General features: G+C 44.7%; 2 protein-coding genes across 7 annotated transcripts in view; one reads left to right on the forward strand and one right to left on the reverse strand.

The window, feature by feature from the left end:
- Positions 1–6,506: 6,506 nt before the first annotated feature.
- Positions 6,507–8,522, reverse strand: LOC108930892 (uncharacterized). The gene has a single exon (XM_018746372.2). The coding sequence runs from the start codon at positions 8,520–8,522 to the stop codon at positions 6,507–6,509; it is 2,016 nt and encodes a 671-aa protein (XP_018601888.2).
- A 4,388-nt stretch (positions 8,523–12,910) lies between these two features.
- The window catches only part of LOC108930890 (phospholipid-transporting ATPase IA-like), a 107,032-nt gene continuing 99,637 nt past the window's right edge, over positions 12,911–20,305 (forward strand). For all 6 annotated transcript variants that reach the window (XM_029251711.1, XM_029251715.1, XM_029251714.1 and 3 more), the window contains exon 1: positions 12,911–13,927. In XM_029251711.1, coding sequence (XP_029107544.1) covers positions 13,879–13,927 — 49 coding nt within the window. In that variant the 5' untranslated portion in view covers positions 12,911–13,878. The remainder of the gene's footprint in view (positions 13,928–20,305) is intronic.

Here is a 20,305-nt window from a genome sequence, read left to right on the forward strand (position 1 = left end):
TAGAACTTTGAATTTGTTCTCATCAGTTCATGTCCTCTCTCTGTTTCTTCGTCAGATCTTCGCTGTTCAGCAGATCTTAAGGGCAACTGTAAATACACCAAGGAAATGTGTTTAAATAGATAAATGCATCACTTTCCCTTTGCAGTTCTCATTCTTCCTTTGACAGATCATCCCTCAACCAAACCACACGTCTTCTTTGAGATGTCCAGTAATTATTCAGATAGAAACTGTCTTTACACCAGTCACCCATATCCACCTTTGTGTAATTTCACACTTGATCTGCGTGGCTGAATTTCTCACCTTTTCTGCAGAGGTAGGCAAGCAGTTTTGCTGAAGTTACTCTTTAAAAGAAAATAAAGATACTGTTACTGACAGTGAGGTAAGACTGAATTCACAAAAGCAGTCACATTTTTAATGTCAAACTTTTTCATCTTGAGAATCATGGAAAAACATGTAGAATTATATTTCTGAACTGCATCGTGAATTTAAAGGTTTGTGTGAAAATAAAGGTCCTGGAAAATCAATAGATTACGTTTTCATGTCTTATCAAAGGCAGAGCAAACACTGAATAAACTTTTAACTATAACTATAAAAAACTGAATCGCGCAAGTGTTTCTTCCATTCAGATTTCAGAACTTGCCATTTTGAAAACAGCGGTGGCCTCAGGACAAATAGGGCAAAACAGCCTCTTCCTATACTGCAAGGAACAGGATGAAGGCAAGCCGGAGGAGGCCATGTGATGCTCTGGGCAATGTTCTGCTTGGAAACCTTGGGTCCTGACATTCATGTGGATGTTACTTTTACACGTACCACCTACCTAAAGATTGTTGCAACCCACATACACCACTTCATGGCAACGCTATTCCCTGATGGCAGTGGCCCTGTCACACTGCAAACATTGTTCAGGAAATGTTCGAGGAACATGACAAATAGCTGAAGGTGTTGACTTGGCCTCCAAATTCTCAATCCGATCAAGCATCTGTGGGATGTGCTGGAAAAACAAGTCCGATCCATGGAGGCCCCACCTCGCAACTTACAGGACTTAAAGGACCTGCTGCTAACGTCTTAGTGCCTGGTACCACAGGAAACCTTCAGAGGTCTTGTGGAGCCCATGCTGTCACATCCCACGGGGTCACTGCCCCTCCTGGTCAGAGGTGGCGCCACTCAGTGCCCCTAGTTAACGCTTACGTATCACCTCACAGTCTCGTAGGACATGGAGGTATAAAAGGAGCCAGCGGAGCAGAACTAGTCGCGGATTCTTAATCAGCAGTTCTCTTGTGCTTCCTTGGCGATTGGTAGTCTTTTGTTCCCTCAGTCTGTTTCCTAGGTGTGCATGTTCCAGTCCCGAGTGCCCGTCCCGTCAGTTCCTGCCTCTTGTTCTTCAGTCCTGGTCCATCGTTCCTGTCCGGTATTTCGTCACGTCTCAGGGTTGCGGTCAGACTCACAGATTAGCGTTTCACTGTTCACCGTAGTTCCAACACCGTGTGTGTTTCCTGGTCTCGTGTTTCTTGTTTCACTTCCACCGAGTGTCTTACAATACTCACCGTACACTTCTAACCTCACACTGCACGTGAAGTCATTATATATTTCGTCTGTGTTTGGACGTAATAGCAACGCGCGTCCGTGTCGGACTCCCATCCGGACGCTACACATGCCTCGACAGGTCAGAGCTGTTTTGGTGGCACAAGGGGGACCTACACAATGTTAGACAGGTGGTTTTAATGTTTTGGCTGATCAGGGTAGATAGTGATTCTGCAAACTGCCTGCTTGTAAGTTGTGTTAGTTTAATGCCATGAAGTAAGCAATGAATCAATGGAAATATTTCACAACTAAAATACTGCAGAAAAGCTTGAATTTATTGTCTTCCCAAGTTCACAATTCACAACTTGTCATGGTGAACAGAGGATGTGGGGGAGGCTGGACCCAAGTGCAGGATCGTTTATTTAGAGCCAAGGGATCAGATGTGTTCTCATTGTCGGGACAGGCGAAGGGTTGGTGGATCGGTGGTCAGAGTGAGAGCAAAGATAGATAGTCGAAGTCAGGAGGCGAGGCGAATAGTCAGGAGCCAGGGAACGAAGACCAGGGTATTGCTTGAACAAATTCACAAAGGCCCCAGAAAGCACAATGCATTGATGTTGATTTTGAATTACTGTGCACTGTTTGGATGTTCAAAGGCCATGGGGAAGCCCCTTGGTCTTGGTGAGCCAGATATTCTGTTTTCTAATTTATCAGGTTGGGGAGTTCTTTCTTCTGCTCTGCCAACTTGTTCTTCTTCCAACTTCTTTTCTATAACTCAGTGTAATAGTTCATTGTTAATACAGCAGTGGCTTCAGTTTTATCTCCACTCTTTTACATTTTGTATTTACATTGATTCACTTAGCAGATGCTTTTCTCCAAAGCAAGTTACAATGGTTACTATGTAGGGTTACTAGCCCACACACCTTTTTCACCAAGGTGACTTACACTGCTAGATACTCTGCTTTACAATGGGTCACATATCCATACATCAGTGGAACACACTAAGGGAGAACCTGAACAGCATGTCTTTAGACTGTGGGAGGAAACCCACACAGACACAGGGAGAACATGCAAACTCCACACAGACTGAGCAGGGATCAAACCCACATTCTCTCGCACCACCCAGGCCCTGTGAGACAGCAGCGCTATGCACTGTGTCACCGTGCCGTTTTCAAAATTCCCTCTTACGGGTTGGAAGGCAACCTACTGACAAGTTGACTGATCAGAAATATGATGATCAGAATTAAGACAGAATGAACTAACTTGTGTGTATGAACTAACTAGTGGGGGACATCAGATCACCACAGGTTCGGGACCTCACTTTTATTATCAGCATGCCTGCTTTGTCTGCCTGGGAGGTGTCGTTCGAGTCCATCGGTGTTTCCATGCTATAGCCAAGCTGTCGAGCACCTGTGAGCGCAAAACAAGAGCACATCCGTTCTGCCGTTCTACTCAAAGTCCACTTCCCCGGCACTCCTTGCTAGTCTCTTTCTGGGGATGGCCTAACAAGTATAGTCCTTCTGGTGACCTTCTGATGGCTGACCTTACCAGTGAGATAAGACAAATAAGACATGTGAATAAGACAACTTAGAACTGAGGACTCCAAAGTTCAATCTAATTCTTATTCACTTGTTTGTTTGTCGCAAGTATTCTTTCTGCTGCTGTTGTTCTGAGGGTTGCCACACGGAATTTCATTGGATTGTAACAGCGCTGAGGGGAGTTGTAATAGCTCCATGTAAATAGTTGATATTTGTGTTCATGTATGTACATGGTGGGGGTGCAGTGGCGCAGTGGGTTGGACCACAGTCCTGCTTTCCGGTGGGTCTGGGGTTTGAGTCCCGCTTGGGGTGCCTTGTGATGGACTGGCGTCCCGTCCTGGGTATGTCCCCTCCCCCTCCAGCCTTATGCCCTGTGTCACCGGGTAGGCTCCGGTTCCCCGCGACCCTGTATGGGACGAGCGGTTCTGAAAATGTATGTATGTATGTACATAGTTGTGTATGCGTTGTTTTGATTGCTTGTCGTTCTGTTTTTGCTCAGTGGTTAAGTGTGACAATAATTACTGCTAAGACTGTGTAAAAACAATTTTTTTTCCTATTTCCCTTGTTTTTCTGACTTATTTTATCCTTTAATTGTGTAATAAAATCAATAAAAATTAATCATGTTCATTTTGCAGCATGTTAACATTGCATTTCTTTATAAAACACAGAACGGTTTTCATAAAGCACCATCATACCTCTTTCCTTAAAAGGCATTTGTGGCTGGCTGAGTGAGAGAACATTATGTGGGTCCTTGACAACTGAAATGAGTTCATGCAGACTAAATTGAAGCAAAATGTTTATTTAGCTGATGCCTTTCTCCAAGATGACATACAATGAGAGGTTTCCAAAACACCACATACTGGGACAAACATAATCCATTCAGATCTTCTTTTACATTGGTTTCCATCAGTGACTTTGAGGTTTCTACAACCAGTCAAAAACTCCTTGCTTCTTTCGCCCTCTATATTGAATAACTGCTGTTTATCACAAGACAAATAGAAGAAACACAATATTTAGTGCCAAATAGAAGGATAATTTAAGGTTAAAGAGCCCAAAATAATCCCTGGTAGTTCAACCACACAAAACTCAAAAACACAAACTCATTTCCTGGTGCATAGTCAATTCTGCCATTAAAATATAGGCAACAGTTAGAAATTAAAGAAAAACGAAAAAGCAAAAATTTTAACTTGCAATTATTTATCTATGCATACAGGATTCTCAGTGAAGCAATTCAGGACAAGTGTTTTACAGAGATGGTCTTTAGCTTACAAGGGAACAGCTCTAACTACAGCGCTGTCCTTGTATAGTAATAAAACTTCTTGAATCATCTTGTTCGTCTGCAGAATTGCACATTTTGCCTGTAGAGATGTTCGTCGCTTGCCTGCAGAACTGTTCAAGGGAGTCTTGATGTTTCTGAATTGATCTGATTGACTTTTTTCAGTTGGAAGTTCTTCAAGTTTTCAATAAAGAGGCAAAATAAAGCTTAAAAAGTTTGTCATTCAATATTTTGAATACAGTTCTCACTGGATGATATACATCATGAATTAATATGTACCTGCAAAGGACTTATGGCCATGGGTGATGATAATGCATCCTGTCAGCTGCCATGCCAGCATGTTTATGATCTATCATTTAATGCAACCTGGAATTTTAGTTTGTTCTTAAACCAAGGGCAGGCAAAAAAGGGCATTAAAGATATACACTATAAGAATAAAGATGTTTACTACATAGTGACTAACATAATGAAGAATAATTCAAGAATAATTAAAAAGAAATCATGATACATTTGTACCTCAAGTTACAAATTTAATTGGGACCAGAAATTGGACTTGGAAAGGTCCACAAGTCTACCCACTACGACATAATCAATGAAAGCTTAACTATACAGCTTTATCCCTTGATTTATACATGGGTTACGTTCTGTTAACCCTCTCAGGGCAAAATTAATATTGGTAGTTGGAAAAATAATTACCATCTGATGTTAATTTGCAATGTCTGCATGGAAAGGGTTGAAAACATCACACAACGTTAATATCAACTGAAAATGAACTATAAAACTCATTGTCATAGAGTGCTGTGCTCTGTGCTCCACATGCAAGACTGAGCCGTGCTCATCCCTTAAGTGTCACCAGGGAGTACAGAAAGGAGAGTGGACTACAGATCAATGGAAAATCACATGTTGAGGATGAATTATAAAGTATTTCACTCTAAACAGCATAACAGGAGAAGTGTATCTCCCCATGTGATTATTTGGTGAGTAGTTTCTTGATGCAGCAATAAATATATATACTGAAGGATTTGTCGCAGAAACTGCACACTCCCCCAAAGATTCTGTTTCTATTCTATCTGAGCATGAACTAACTCTTCAATGTGAACGTAATTGCAGACTCAAAAGTACAATATTATTTAGCAATAGTAAGCCCTTGTTCCCCCATAACAACAAAAGAAGATCTGAAGGTATTCAGTTTTTTCGATTTTGTAAAATCATCCTGACCATCACAGCAATTTCAGCTGTGATTTTCTGTGGGACATCAGAAGCGTCACCGCTAACATGTTCTGTCCCTTTAACTGATCACATCCCATCACACAGTAAAGCTGATCACCTTCAGATACACCATGATTCTGTCTCGATCTAAAATTGACACAAAGTAATGTTTCTCACGGTCAGGAAAACATGATGCATGAACACACACACTGACTGAAACTGCTTGTCCCGAGCGGAAGCCTAACACAGCAACACAGGGCGCAAGGCTGGAGGGGGAGGAGACACACCCGGGATGGGATGCCAGTCTGTCGCAAGACACCCCAAGTGGGACTCGAACCCCAGACTTACCAGAGAGCAGACGCCAGCCAAACCCGTTGTGCCACCGCACCCCCTTTACTAGAACAATGGACCGGAATTTAAAAAAAAAAAAACAGTTTGCAATTAAATACTGGAGCTGTTAAAAACTCAAGAATTTAAGGTAACAGGATAGTTAGATATAATGGACAAAAATCATTCTATGAGTAACACAGCAGAACAGATACTAGCCAGTTCCAAGATGATAAGTGCAGAGGTGACTCTTGAAACGCCAGCACAAAGTCAAAAGATTGGAAGCGGACCTGATGTTGAGCAAAAGCTCATCCAACTGTTTGGGATCAAGACGAGCAAATGAGCAGTCCTTTTTTTGTGTGCTAGGATAGAGGAAGTTCCAAGAGAAGGAAGACAGAGGCAAGGAAGACGTTACCCCCAGGAGAGCAGACAGACTGGAGGTAGCGAGGAGTCAAGCCACGTAAGAAACTGTAGGTTGTGGAACTTGTACTGGATCTTAGCAGCAGTGGGAACTGGTGATGAAACTGGAGCAAATGAGTGGTGTGTGTACAGTGAGGAGTAGAGTACAGTAGAAAAGCAGCATTACAAATGATAGCAAATAAAGTTTTAAGGATGTAGGAAAGTACATATTGAGTGATTTAGCAAAACTGATTTGCATCTTCCGTACTCAGTTCCTTAAATGCAGCTGCAGTGATTGATCTTAGTTTTTCTATTTCTGTCTCGGATGCTGGGGGCAGCACAGCATTCAGCTCACGCTCAATAGTTTCAAATCTTTCTTTGGTTTTTTTAATATATGTCTCACAATTCTGGCAAACCAGAGTTTTTATTGCCTCCTGAGCTTCATCACAGCCCTTCTGTAATTTTTGGCGTTCGGTTAGAAAACCCTCTGATTTGGGATCGAGAGCCATGAGTTTACCTAGGCTGCTGACCCTGTCCATTAGGTGCTTCTCAGAAATCTCCACATAGGTCCCTGAGATCATGTTCACCAGGCTGGCAACATTAGATGCATGAAAAGCATGCTGATAGATCAGGTCTTTCTGAAACATTCTTGTGTTATATGAGAGTTTGTTGTCTAATGACTTCTCAGATGTTTTGACAAAATTATTCAGAGATGTGCTCAAGCAGGTCTCGATAATAGCTGAAATCATTTGAAAGAATCGCACCATCTTCTCCCACTGCTCCTTCACTCTCCCCATGGCATCAAGTCCCTTGACCAACATTTTAATGGTGGTGGTGAAATCTATTTCCTTCACTTCACAGTTTCTCAGGCTGATGAGGATTTCAATCAGCTCCTTCTGGTTTTTCTCCAGGTTTTCCAAACTGTGCTTCTGTGCCTCTCTCATCTTTTCCATTTGGGCTCGACTTTGCTCTATACGGAATCGGGCGTTTTCCACTGCAGCTTCGCCTGCCCGTTTCTTTTCGCTGCTTTTAGACAGCAAAGGGGGCAGAGGTGTAAAAGCAGGAGTGTTGGAGAATGATTTATTTTTAGAATCAAATTCCTGTGTTTGTGTAAACAAGTCCTGGATTCCAGAAATCAGCTCTTTTGTCTTAGCATCGTCACATTGACCTGTAGGTGCAATCTTTGATAGCTTAGCACAGAGGTCAACAGCCTTTATGCAGATATTTGCTGCAAGCTCTTTTTCTTTACAGGCTTCACCATTCACCTCCTTTTGAATTTGTTCAAACTGTTCTTTCAGGAAAGCCGTCTTGGTAATTTCAGATTGTTGATCATATATATCAGACCAGTTGATTTGGTTTCCATGAACAAAGTCACGCACTGATTGTGCATATTTAAGAAGCTGCCCCGATTTGGAGAATACATTGCCTGTTGCAAAAATATCCTTGTTTTCGTCTTCTTTCTTGTCACTTCCTAATACAGTCGTAAACTGAGTCATCATACCGGTTAGACCTTGCGTGATTCCTTCTACTATGTTCATGCCAAGAACTTCCCATCCACTTGGCATTGAATTTATTGCTGTATTATATGTGTTCTGTGCCTCTTGTAAGTGCTTATTTATCTCCTCATATACTTTCTTTGCTCTTTCATTGGCTACATCTGAAGCCTTTTTCTTCTCTTTTGCTGCTTCTATGTTACGTTTCACTTCCTCCAGCTCATCCCCATAGATTTTCTTTGCATTGACGCATGCTTCTAATAATTCTTGGATGAGATCAATGACATTCTTGAACTTATTTTCAGTATTCTTAGCTAGATCTGTGCATTGTTTTGATATAGTAGCTATGTTTTCCAGCTGGTCAGGGAGGAGAGTCTGGACAAGCTCATCATTGTCCTGGAGCAGTATTTTCACTGCCATCGTAATGTAACTTGGAACATTGGCAGTATGGAGACGAATTTGGTCCATGTTCTTGTGAGCTGTGTTGAATGCTGTCCATCCCGAATTGGCCACTTGCATCAGACAGGCACGGAATGACTTTGGATACTTGATAAACTGAAACCCACCACTGGGGGGGTTCTTGTTGATGGAAAAATCTACATCTGACGAGATGCAGAGGAGCTCCCCCAGAATGGCTATGGAGACTGGTCCAGGCACCAAAAACTTTTCCCAGTTAGCATACGGTTGCATTATCTTTTTTGTGTCTTCTCTCAAATCCTCAGCCTTGCAAAGTGACTGGACTGATTTTACAACTTCTGTCATTTTTCTTCTGTCCTAAAAATAAAACAAGTGTACTGTGAAACTCCAGTCAGACTAAATTTAACCTGACCTCCCATGAACAGGTAACCCTTCTTCCATCGTACAATTTATTAACAATCCCCTGTGGGAAAAAAAAAAAATAACTATGCTGATTACTATGATAAACATACCCTATCCTTCCAGTGTTTATAGTTTGTGCCTTGCTAACCAGTTCATGTCAAAAACATGCGGAACACACACTGGCCGAGGCCGCTTGTCCCGAGGTGAGCTGGGGCCTGACGCGGGGCATGGTGTGCGGGCTGGGGGGCGGAGCCAGGACGGGCCACTAGTCCATCACAAGGCACCCCAAGCAGGACTTGAACCCCAGACCCACCAGAGAGCAGGACCCGGCCAAGCCTGCTGCACCACTGCACCCCCCACATACAGAACAGTCATCTTGTTATTGATCACTTGCATGCAGGGACAACAGAAATGAGCCACAAAAACACTGTGTAGAGCTTGCCCACCCAGGGAAAGCCTACATCACCAAAAAACTGACCCGGTGCCTCAATTGGATCAGCCTTCCAACCAAAGATACTGCACACCACTTACCTGTTAGCCTCTTGGATATTTCTTTCCTCCTTGTGTAGGAGCTGGAAAATTAAAGAATCGCAGCAGAGGGAGTAACACTCAGCCCACTTTACTTCACGGTGCCGGGGACACAGTCTACACGCTCACAGGAGCCTACAGAGTGATCCAGCTTACGGCAGTTTCTCTCGTGCTTATATATGTTGTAAGTCACGTACAAGCTTCATGGAAAAAATTGAAAAAGTTTGTTTCTTACGTCACTTGTTTGTCAGACTATCCCACCAATAGCACCTTTAGACATTCTGTCAATTTCCGTGAGAAGGACAAAAACACCTTTATCTCACTCACATATGACCCAATGTTGAACCCCTTTACCACATTTGCTATACTTTTATCCTAAAGCAAAGAGACACATGTGCAGTACAGGACATTCTTGCTCAGCAGTTCTATGCATTGAATTGGTTCCTATCTATCAGCCCTGGATGCATCCCCTCAACCTCAGCAGTCTTTTAAACTAGAGAAAACGTTACAACATTGATTTCCCACTCGCACTTACAATGTCTCATTTTTGATGAAAAGTTGTTAGTCAAAAGTATAGAATTGGCATATAACAATCTTACAGTATTGGTACAATCCTACATTATGAGCATGAAAAAGGTTTCATTCTGTAGTTATCTCCTGTGCCTTCTGGTCCTTCTTCTTGGTACAGCTGGTCAATCATAAGCTTTCCTACTTCTGTGGTCCTGTTTTTCAAGATCTTGCATTTTGAATACAGATGCCTTTCATATTCCTGCTGCATTCCTGTGGCTTGTCTGGGTTTAGTGTTCAACATGGGTGAATATCGGAGAGAAGTGGTCAAGAACTACAGTTTGGATGATTTCTTCAAGACTGACAACCAGGATGCCGTGAAGATTCAGCACTGAGTAGAAACAAGACAGGATGATTGACATGGTATGGTGTTTACCGTGAGCCTTCCTCATTACGCCTGTAGAGGAAGGCTCTGTGCAGTTGCGGCATTGAGGGACGTAAGCACTTACTTGACCGAAGAAGGTGGTCAAGTTGCTGTAAGTACACTAGCGTGCCACTTGCTCACCTGACACTGATGGATTGAAAGTGAGAAGAGGGTAAAAGAGAGTCATGTCAACCGCTGTCAAATTTTTCTCCTCAAGGTCTTTGCTGCAACAAATACAAGGGACAGAAGGGACATGATTTAATGTTCTGGGTATGAAAATGGATTTAAGGTTGGTATGATTATTGATGCAATGAACTGGCATCCCATCCAGGGTGTACCTCTTCTGCCTTGTGCCCGTGCTTCTGGGATAGGCTCCGGTTCGCCGCAGCCTTGCTCAAGATCAGCGGTTATTGAAATTGGATGGATGACTATGTTGGGACTCAACTTCATACTGCCAACATGAACTCTATGAGCATTGGAAGTCGATCGGACACTGCACAATGTGCTGCCTGTGATAAGATGATGGATTTTTTTGTCTGCAGATGTTCTTCATTGAATCAGTGTGTGATGACCCCACCATAACAGCCACAAATATTATGGTAAGACCTCCACACATACTATGAAATTTGCTAAATCTGCTTATAAACACAGGTTATTTTAGAATGTTTCCTGTTTTTTACTTGAATCACCTGATCTGAAGCTACCACTCTGGTTCAGTGGTGTTGGTGATCCTCACTGTGTTTCCATTTTTCGTTCCTTAGCACTTCCTGCTTTTGACAGGAAGTAAAAGTATCCAGTCCGGATTACCAAGATTGCAAAATGATGGATGCTGTTGTGGACTTCTAGAGGAGGATTGAATGTTACCAGGCTACTTATGAACCTCTGGACCCTGATGAGTATGACAGGTACACATGGCAGAAGTGAAAAAGATGTTCATGTGAATGTGTGTCAACACACTGGTGTTGGTTGGCACCTGTTGTGTTCAGCCTTCATGTGTGTGTCTCCAGGAACCTGTACTTCATCAAGGTGATTGACGTGGGCCGCAGGTTCCTGGTAAACAGGGTCCAGGACCATGTCCAGTGCAGGATCGTGTAATACCTGATGAATATCCATGTGCAGCCATGCACCATCTATCTCTGCCGTGCTATTATTATTATTATTATTATTATTATTATTATTATTGTGTGTCCAGGACTTCTCCCCCCATCTGCTTCCTTAGTGTCTTTGTATCGCGAGTGCAATCTTTTCTACAACCAGACATCTAGCACCAGGCCCTTCGCGACTTCCTAGTTTTTCTTCTGCAGAGATTTCTCATGATCGCTCTGAGGGCCATAAACCGGCTGCCGCACCGCTTGTACTCGGATTCAAGCAACTCTCTCCTTTTGCAGTCATGGAACTTCCCGTAGTGGCCACAAGAGGGCAGCAGAGACAAACCTTTTCTGAGCCTTGGAAACCTCAATAAGGAGGAAAGGGAATATGTTGCAGAAAGTCCCTTTTCCTTTTTTACAGATTCAAAGTCCAGGCCCTTAATGACTGTTATTCCCTAGTCTCTCTCTACTTTTCTTCTTCTGAAATTTCTGGTGATTTTTGCTGAAAGCCAGTATCATCTGTCACACCAGTCTGTCAGTCACTGAACTTCCCGTAGTAGGCACAAGAGGGCAGCAGAGACAAACCTTTTCTGAGTCTTGGAAATTGTAATAAAGAGGAAAGGGGATGTGTTGTACAAAGACCCTTATCTGTCTCCTACAGATTCCGAGTCCAGATCCTTATAGTGACTGTTTTCCTCTAGTCTCTCTCTTCTTCAGAAATTTCTTCTGATTTTTGCAGAGGGTCAGGATCATCTGTCACACTACCTCAGCTCCAGAAACTCTCCCCATCCCCTGCCAGTCACTGAATTTCCCAGAGCAGCCACGAGAGGGCAGCAACGACAAGGTTTCGCTGAGCATAAGCAATAGTGTAAATTGGAGAGGAAACGGTGTGTGATGGATATTTACACATGTTCTCTGGACCTTTGCTGTGGACTTGTCGTTGTCACGCTTTTTGACTGAAGGACCTGATCTAATGAATAAGGCTGATATTCATTTCAAGAACACTGTGAAGTAATTTTAGGGATATTTATAAGTGTCCTTGTGAGGGTGTCATTGCACACATATTTCCATGTGCGCACTCTGATTATCTGAGGTCAGGTGCGGATGGAGGTGTTTGTAGTATCCAGCTGCCCTTTTTGAGACACAGAAAGAAAGCTCAAACAATTAAGTATGCTTACATTTTCTAGTAGCAGAGTGGAGAGGAAACCAGTTGAAGTTTTCAGTAAAAGTTGGATGGATGGATGGATGGATGGATTTAAGCAGCAATTACAAAAAAATTGTGTTTAACGAAGGTTCTGTGCAACCTCTTGAAGCACAGAATAATTTTTCTTTACCTTGGAGTCAAAACCTTAAAATCAAAAGATGAATACAGTATTTTTTGACTAAAGCTGAGGGGGGCGTGGTGGTACGGTGGGTTTGGCCGGTTACCCGCTGTGTGGTGGATCTGGGGCTCAAGCCCTGTTTGGGGTGCCTTGCAATGGACTGGCGTTCAGTCCTGGGTGTGTCCCCTCCCTCCTTGGCCTTGCGCCCTGTTGCCGGGTTAGGGTCCTGCTCCCTGCAACCCCGCTCGGGTCAAGCGGTTGTTGACATCGGTTGGTAGGTTAGATTAAAACTATGCCTCGGAAAAATGTATAGAAAAGAACCCTATGCACAACCTGTTTGAAGCACTGCAAGCGCAGCCCTTACAACATACACAAAACGTAATAACTTTGGTAACCATGGCAACGTTAAAACGCAGGTCTCGCGACCGGGGAATGTAATTCACACCAGGGGGGCAACGAGCATTTGCTGAATTTCAAGTCTCTGGCTTAACCTGAGGACAGCCGCGCTAGTATCAGCAAGCGTTTCAAACACAGGACGAGCGGAACGAGGAAGCGGGCGCGCGCACCGAGGAGTGCGCGCGGATATGCAGATATACAACGTGTCCGTTAAAGGAAATGAACCAAAACAAGCGCACACTCATGGTGTGGGGACGACGAGTTCATCTAGCAGATAAGAGAAGCCGAATGGATGTGATCGGTGGAGGAGGAGCGTGGCGACGGGGACTTTAAAGGGCCCTTCGGGGAGGGGGACCGCGGACCGACACACAGCGCGGCCCGGGGAGACATCGACACACAACCGCTATATTCCCTCACACGCCATACACACCTGCACACGCGTGCAACGTTGTAATAACGTTGCAGTTGCAGTGTGTTTGCTGCGGATTATCGAGAGCGCCCCCTTTGTGAGCGCGCCGCGCGGTCCCGGGGGGCGCGCGCCCCCGGGGTATGTCCGGTACCCCCGCGCGGTTCACGTGGAACAGGCCGAGCCTGTGGACCGCTTCCATTCACAGCGCAGCGCGCACCGCGCACACACACACACACACTGCGCACGCCGCGCGCGGACGTTACACGCACCGCACGGGCTGGCGATGAGAGAGGCGGGGTGCGTCCCCGTGGTCTCGGGTGCGCGCGAACTGGACTGCGGTGCGGCTGCGTGATCCTACGCCCCCCACCCCCCGCGAGGACGCTGACTCGCGTCCACCTCGATTTCAGCTCCCGAGTTTCTGACACTGCGGTGTGGAGCTGCGCGCGGACCTGCGATGTAGCGATCGCCACTGTTGGAGTAACTTACACTGTTCCGCTGCTACACTGTTACACGCAGTCAGTGTCACACTGCTGCAGTGTCACCCGGCCGCCTTCTTACATGAGCCGGGCTCCGGTGCTCTCACGCTGCTGCCGGGCTGTGGGCACCGCTGACCATCGTCGAAGACATGTCCCGGCTGGAGAAGACCGTGTCGGACCTGCGCTCCCGGGCCGAAGGTGGGCTTCATTATTATTATTATTATTATTATTATTATTATTATTATTCCTTCCAAGTCTGTGTTGTTTTGTCTCATTGGAGGACAGTGATCTTAAGTATTTAGTGGTCAGTTGACATGTGTACATAATATGCATCATTTATTTTATCATTATGTTGAATAAATTGCTTGTGTGTGTGTGTGTATTTGTCTATGTCCTGTAGAAAATTATATGAAGCTTTATTTGCCATCTGAGCAGACTGGTTATCCCATCCACTCCTCTTTGGTCAAGCACTGCCATGAAATCTGTGGTGGAAAAGTTTGAGGGACTGTTTATGACAACTGCTAATATTGATTATGATCATGACTAGTATGATCGTTATTTTCATGATGGCTTATAAAGATGTGTAGAGGGTACATGGGCTCTTGACATCATGTTGTGTAAGACACACACACAGTCTGTTCGTCCTGAACTCTTCCACATAAAACATATGATCAAAAAAAGAACTTTTGTGAAAATTTGTCATAATGCACTGATATGAATACATAATTTATTGTTTTAATTATTCATGCGCTTGTTATGTGTACAGGGCTGGTGGGAATGAGAATGTGTTTCATCCACCTGAACAACACATGTACAACACTGAGGTTCATAGCAGTCATGGGTAGGAGGAAGATTTTCACCATGGTCACTGTGGTATAACTGGGTTAGTTCAGAGTGTTTGAGGGAGTTTCAACCTGGGTCAGTCGATGTACAATCTGAAGCTTGTTGACTATCAAAAATGGCCTTTATTTTAACAAAATTAATGCTGCACCGGTGCACTCCCATTTGTCCTAATCCCGCACCCTACTGTCTTCCTAATAGCGACCAGCTGACTGTTAACTCTCAGAGGCATTTCTGGTAATGTCGTTGCCAAGTGCTCCTTGCCCAGCTGCTCTGCCCATGTAGGAGAGTGGCGTGTGGTTCTTAGGTCCAAGCTCTTCCTGGAGCGCTGCAGTCGGCCTGTCCCGTGTCCATACCTAAGGAGTCCCTACCCCAGTGTCCACGGTTGCTTCTTCCTCTTTCAAAGGATGAGGACAGAGGCCTGACACCAGAAGAGTCTCTCAGACCCTTTCCGCTCGCGATCTTCTTATTCCTCCTCTCGTTCTTCTTTCTGTTTCTGTTTCTTGGCCCAGCGGAGCATTTTATTAACCGCATCCTTGTTTTCACCCATTTATACAGTTGGATATTTCATAGGAGCAACTGAGCTGGTCCTACAGCAGAGCCCCAAATTGCTCCTTACCTTTTTTGTGCAAATAAACAATTGTATTTCTTGAATTGTACTTCTCTGAGTTGTACGTCGCTTTGGAGAAAAACGTCTGCTAAATGAATAAATGTAAAATGTAAATAAACATTTTTTAGTTTTTCCTCCTGTTAAAATAGCCCTCCGTTATTAATCAGTCTTAAGTATTCAATTTGTAAAAGCACAGGTCACTAGGAATTTAGGAGTTAAGCAAATATTACTGACCATTGTACGAGTTACTAATTTTAATTTAATTTGTTAATAAAAATAATTCTTTAATTATAATTATACAATAATGTTAATAATAATACTTTCTCTCTCAGCATTGCTCTTTTCCTTAGTGGATTTCCAAACATGTCAAAACATTGTTATTTTTTTCCCCTTCACCTGATTATGTTTTCACTCTGGGCATTACAAAATATTCTTTTAAATGTACAGCAGTGTTTATTTCTTTGTATTTTGGTTATTGCTCAAGTGCTGGATTCTGTGTGTCGCAATGATAAATTCTGCTCGAGAGAGGGTTGGGAGCCCTAGCAGATGTGGCCTCGTCCCAGGGTGGCTAAATGAGGTCGGTGGACACGCGGTCTGGCTGAAAGCGGCACGTGGGGGTTGGGCGGGGCTGCTCATCGCTTCCCCTGGGATAGAACACAGAGCCGCCAGGGGCTGCGGTGTGGATCGGCCAGGGTAATGATGTCGCGGAGGGACCCGTAGATCCCACGGGGGGATGTGGTGCGTTCACTCCCCGCCAGAGCTTCCCCACCCCCCCGCTTGGGAGGCTGGTCTTCTTTCCATGCCCTCCTGGAGTTCAGCTTCTCCACGCTCTGCATGGAGCGCTTGAGCCAAGAGTTAGAGAATGTGACGCTGAGCCAGAACACACCCTGCCACCAAACATCCAGTGATACTTTCACTAAGCACAACTGCATTGAGGACAGCAGACCTTCAGCACCAGTCCTTAAGGCTGTACACGTACCTCTGGAGATCTCGACTGTTTGAGAACATGGCTCGGTGGAGAAGAAGATCCCCTTATCCCTTTAAGTCCTCTTGGACAAGGGCACCAGCTAAATAAAATAGAGAACAAAGAAGTGAGTGAACACTTGAGTTTAGTGAGCAAAACACCTTAATATGTATAACACAGGTGCGTTTTGGCCAGTTGTCTTCATGGGCATGCAGGTACATTCTCTAAGGAGTGACATGAATACAATACATATACCATGTGACAGTTCATAAGAACTTTGTTCTTGGACCAGCAGTTGAGACCAATGTTGAAGTGGCCTTTTGATAATTTTACACCTCAATAAATACGAGGGACAAATAAGATGGCAAGACTGAAGGATGGCTCTGTGACAAGGGCCTTTTCTCTTTTTCAGATGCCACCCCATATTGGGGAATCCAGAGCCATAATTATGTTGAGAATATAGAATTGTTATTGGTCTCTGCCCGATATTCTCACTTTAATATTAACCTGTAGTAAAAAGCTCATTTTTTTTTTCAACAGGTCAAGAGTCTAGGTTGATACCTTCAGATTTCTCAGTCAGTTTGACTTGTTTGCTTCCCTACATCCCCAGTCCTCCGAGGGGCTCCGAAATGTGGTGATGGGACACAGGCAGCTTTCAATGGACAAGCTTCACAGAAACGCGGTTCTCCTTCACTGGTGGCACGCGACTGCTAGCAGTCATCGTTGCTCATCGCATCCGGTCTTCATAAGTTCACACAGTCGCTCGTTGAAAGGCATTCAGTAGGAAACGGAGCGCCGCTGACAGTAAGCTGAAAGCTGAAACCAGTCACTTTGGGCCCGATGCCGTCCCTTGCAAAGTGGGACACCGTGGCTCAGGTTGAACTGTGTGAAAACATGGGGGATATCATTTACACAAAAGATGATATAATTTCTCCGATTATGTCTTAACTTTTCTCTCTGTAAAGAATCAAGACTTTCCAGAAATCCGGGTAGATCAGTCAGCTGTGTAGGTATTTGCAGTGATGTTCGTGTGGATTAGTTGTGCTCCCTGGTTTGCTGCCGATCTGGTTCTGTTTATTTTCTGAGCTCCCGTCGATGCAGACGACGGAACCTCGTTTAAAGATTCTTGTCTTATTTCCACGGGGAACTGCTCTCGTTGTTTCATGCAGGGCAGCGGGCCACCGTCTGCTGCCCCTGCTGATTGCAGCAATGCCTGGCACGGTGCTCATCTCCCGTGCCCTTGCACTGTCCTTTTGCCGCCACACTTTTAGAAAATTCATGGATTTTTATACAAAGTCCTGGAAACCATTATCATTATAACTTACCCTTTTATCCGGGGCAGCTTATAGTGATAAGGTGTGTGTACTAAGCTATTTGTTTATTTACCCATTATTTGGCTAGGTAATTTTTACTCTATTAGTTCTTGGTTATACCTTGTACTGATCAAATTTTTGGTAAGTACCTGGATCAAGGGTACTACAGCAGCAGCTGAGATTTGAAGCTGGGTCCTTCAGTCACAAAGCGACAGCGGCTCTAACCACTATGCGACCCAAACTCGAAGAACTTGTCATATGTTTTGCATGTGACAGGTACTTTCAGACCTTTATGAAGAAACATCAGCAGGTGAATTTGCCAGTTATAATTTATTGGGAAGTGCAGTGGCGCAGCTGGTTTGGGCAGGTCCCGCTCTCTGGTGGGTCTGGGATTGGAATCCTGCTTGGGGTGCCCTGCGACGGGCTGGCGTCCCTCCCTGGGTGTGTCCCCGCGCCCTCTGCTGCCGAGTTAGGCCCTGGTTTGCCGCGACCCCACCTAGGAGAATCGGTTTCAGACAGTTTGTGTTATTCATCAATGGATATGCAAGAACCCACATCTCACATGTTGAACAGCATCGTTCTGTTTCAGGAAGATAATGAATGGATTTCAGGGCCTAGTGTACAGACAAGAACATGTGTCCCTGGAGTGTGGGCGATGGCCCGGTGCCTTATTTGTGTGTATCAGAGCAAAGACTTCTATAAACGGGTGTGCTAGAAATGAGCTGCAGGATATTAAAAAAGAGCACAGCAGAACACTGCAAACTGGCATGTGAGAAAGTCATAAACACAGTACTGAGGAAATAATTTCCTTAATGACTTGTATAGTTTATGTTACACAAAGATTTATATATGATTCTTTACTTTGAAATGGGCGGGCGTGATGGTGCGGCGGGTTGGGCCGGGTCCTCCTCTGTAGCGGGTCTGGGGTTCGAGTCCCGCTTGAGGTGCCTTGTGATGGACTGGCGTCCCGTCCCGGGTGCGTCTCCTCCCCCTTCGGCCTCGCACCCCGTGTTGCCCGGTTAGGCTCCGGCTTGCCGCAGCCCTGCTCGGGACAAGCGGTTATTGACGTTGGTTGGCTGGTAGCTTGATATGTCTGATTAGAAAAGCAAGTGGAGCGTGACTCTGCCTGGGTAATTCCAGCCTGCGCTAACACGCACATGTTTCCCGTGACATTCCTGTGACGTAGCAGCGAGATATGGAACTCTAAGGTGATGCTGGCCTGTGGACGGTTTTTCCATCTCGTATCGCTCAACGACAAACACGAGTGGCTTCTAGTAGCGTTGCCATCATATTCATGCGGACAAACGTAATTTGTTATAATTATTGTTTAATAGATAAAAACACAGTGGGGTATCAGCAACCTGCTTCTGGGAAGGTATGTTAGTTTCCTAGTTGGATGGTCGAAATCTAAGATGTCACCAAACAGTTGAACATGAGCAATGAGGCACAGAGATCAGAGTATTTACTTTTACTCATTTAGCTGATACTTTTTTCCAAAGCATCTTACAATGTTAAGGTACTTGCAGCGGTTTACCCATTTATACAACCGGATCATTTTTATTGGAGCAATTTGGGATAATTTAGCACCTTTAGTACCTTGTTCATGGGAACTTCGGCAGAGGGTAGAACACGAAGCTGTGACCTTCAGGTCCGAGGGGATCAGCTCTTGCCGCTATGCAACTACCTTCCCCCTAGGAAAAAACCTTTAGACATTTTGTTTGGCTGTTGTTTTTTCAGTCCATTCACTTATGAGTTATTATTTTATGAATGTTTGCCGCTGAAAAGTGGGCCACTGTGCTGTAGGAGATCTGCTCCTCTGGATGCAGGTCAGTAGTTCCCACACGCGGCAGGATTTCCGAATCGCGCCGCAACGGTGCGAGGACACCCCAGAGCTTCTGTCGGTTGCTACGGCGATTGCGAAAGCAATGCAGGTCAGGAGACTGAAGTAAGAGGATGTGACAAAACGTTCAGCCACGGCCGAATCAAAAGTGGCTTGTTTGACAGAAATGCTGGAGGGAACCGTGTCATAAGTCAGCCAGACGAACACGTGTGTTTGCGCCACAGTAGAATAATTCTGTTATATTAATTACCTGGTGCCGTGGATCCAACACTGTCATTGAGAATCTCTCTATTTGTGTTGTGCACTTTATTTCATATACATATGTATTATTTGTTTTTTCCTTTGGATAAAATCAGCGGTATGAAAAACCCGTCAGATTCGTAAGACTTCTGCTCAATCTGTGTAGTTTATGTATATACTGTATGTCATTAGCCTTCTCACCTACCGTTAATCGTAGTAAACGCTCGGTTGAGCTGTGAGGAGTGGGCTGCAGGCGGCTGGTTTCACAATGGTTGTGTGTGGCCCCGCTGGTATTTGCATGGTCTATTTCTGCACACATTTTCTAGTTAGCGATCTTGTTCTCTCCACATGGCTCCTCTCGTGGCCGTCCCGAAACGTCAGCTCTGGCCAGTTGCTCGCCGCAGCTTCGTCACCAATCCCGTTTCACGGCCTGTTGGAGGACTCTGAAGGTCAGGAGGCGTCTAGTTGGTTGGTGGTCCTGCAGCTAAAGACTTGGTTGAAGCAGGGCTGGTCTGGTTTTGGGCTGGGCTGGACCTTGACATTAGATGGTGTCAGGTACAAAACAAGGGATTGTGGAGATTCCTTGGGACCCAACAGCATTTGACACTGTGGGTTTTGAACTGAGCATGATGGGAAAGAGGATCCCCTCTTTCTCATGATCTCAGTAAGGTCTTTGTGACCAGGGCTCAGACCAAGGGTCATCAGACAAGGGTTCAGAGACAACGTATGGAACAGCACTGCATATTAACTTGAGACACGTGTAGGTGAC

Source organism: Scleropages formosus, chromosome 5, assembly GCF_900964775.1.
Source record: "Scleropages formosus chromosome 5, fSclFor1.1, whole genome shotgun sequence".
In the NCBI taxonomy this organism is placed as follows: domain Eukaryota; kingdom Metazoa; phylum Chordata; class Actinopteri; order Osteoglossiformes; family Osteoglossidae; genus Scleropages; species Scleropages formosus.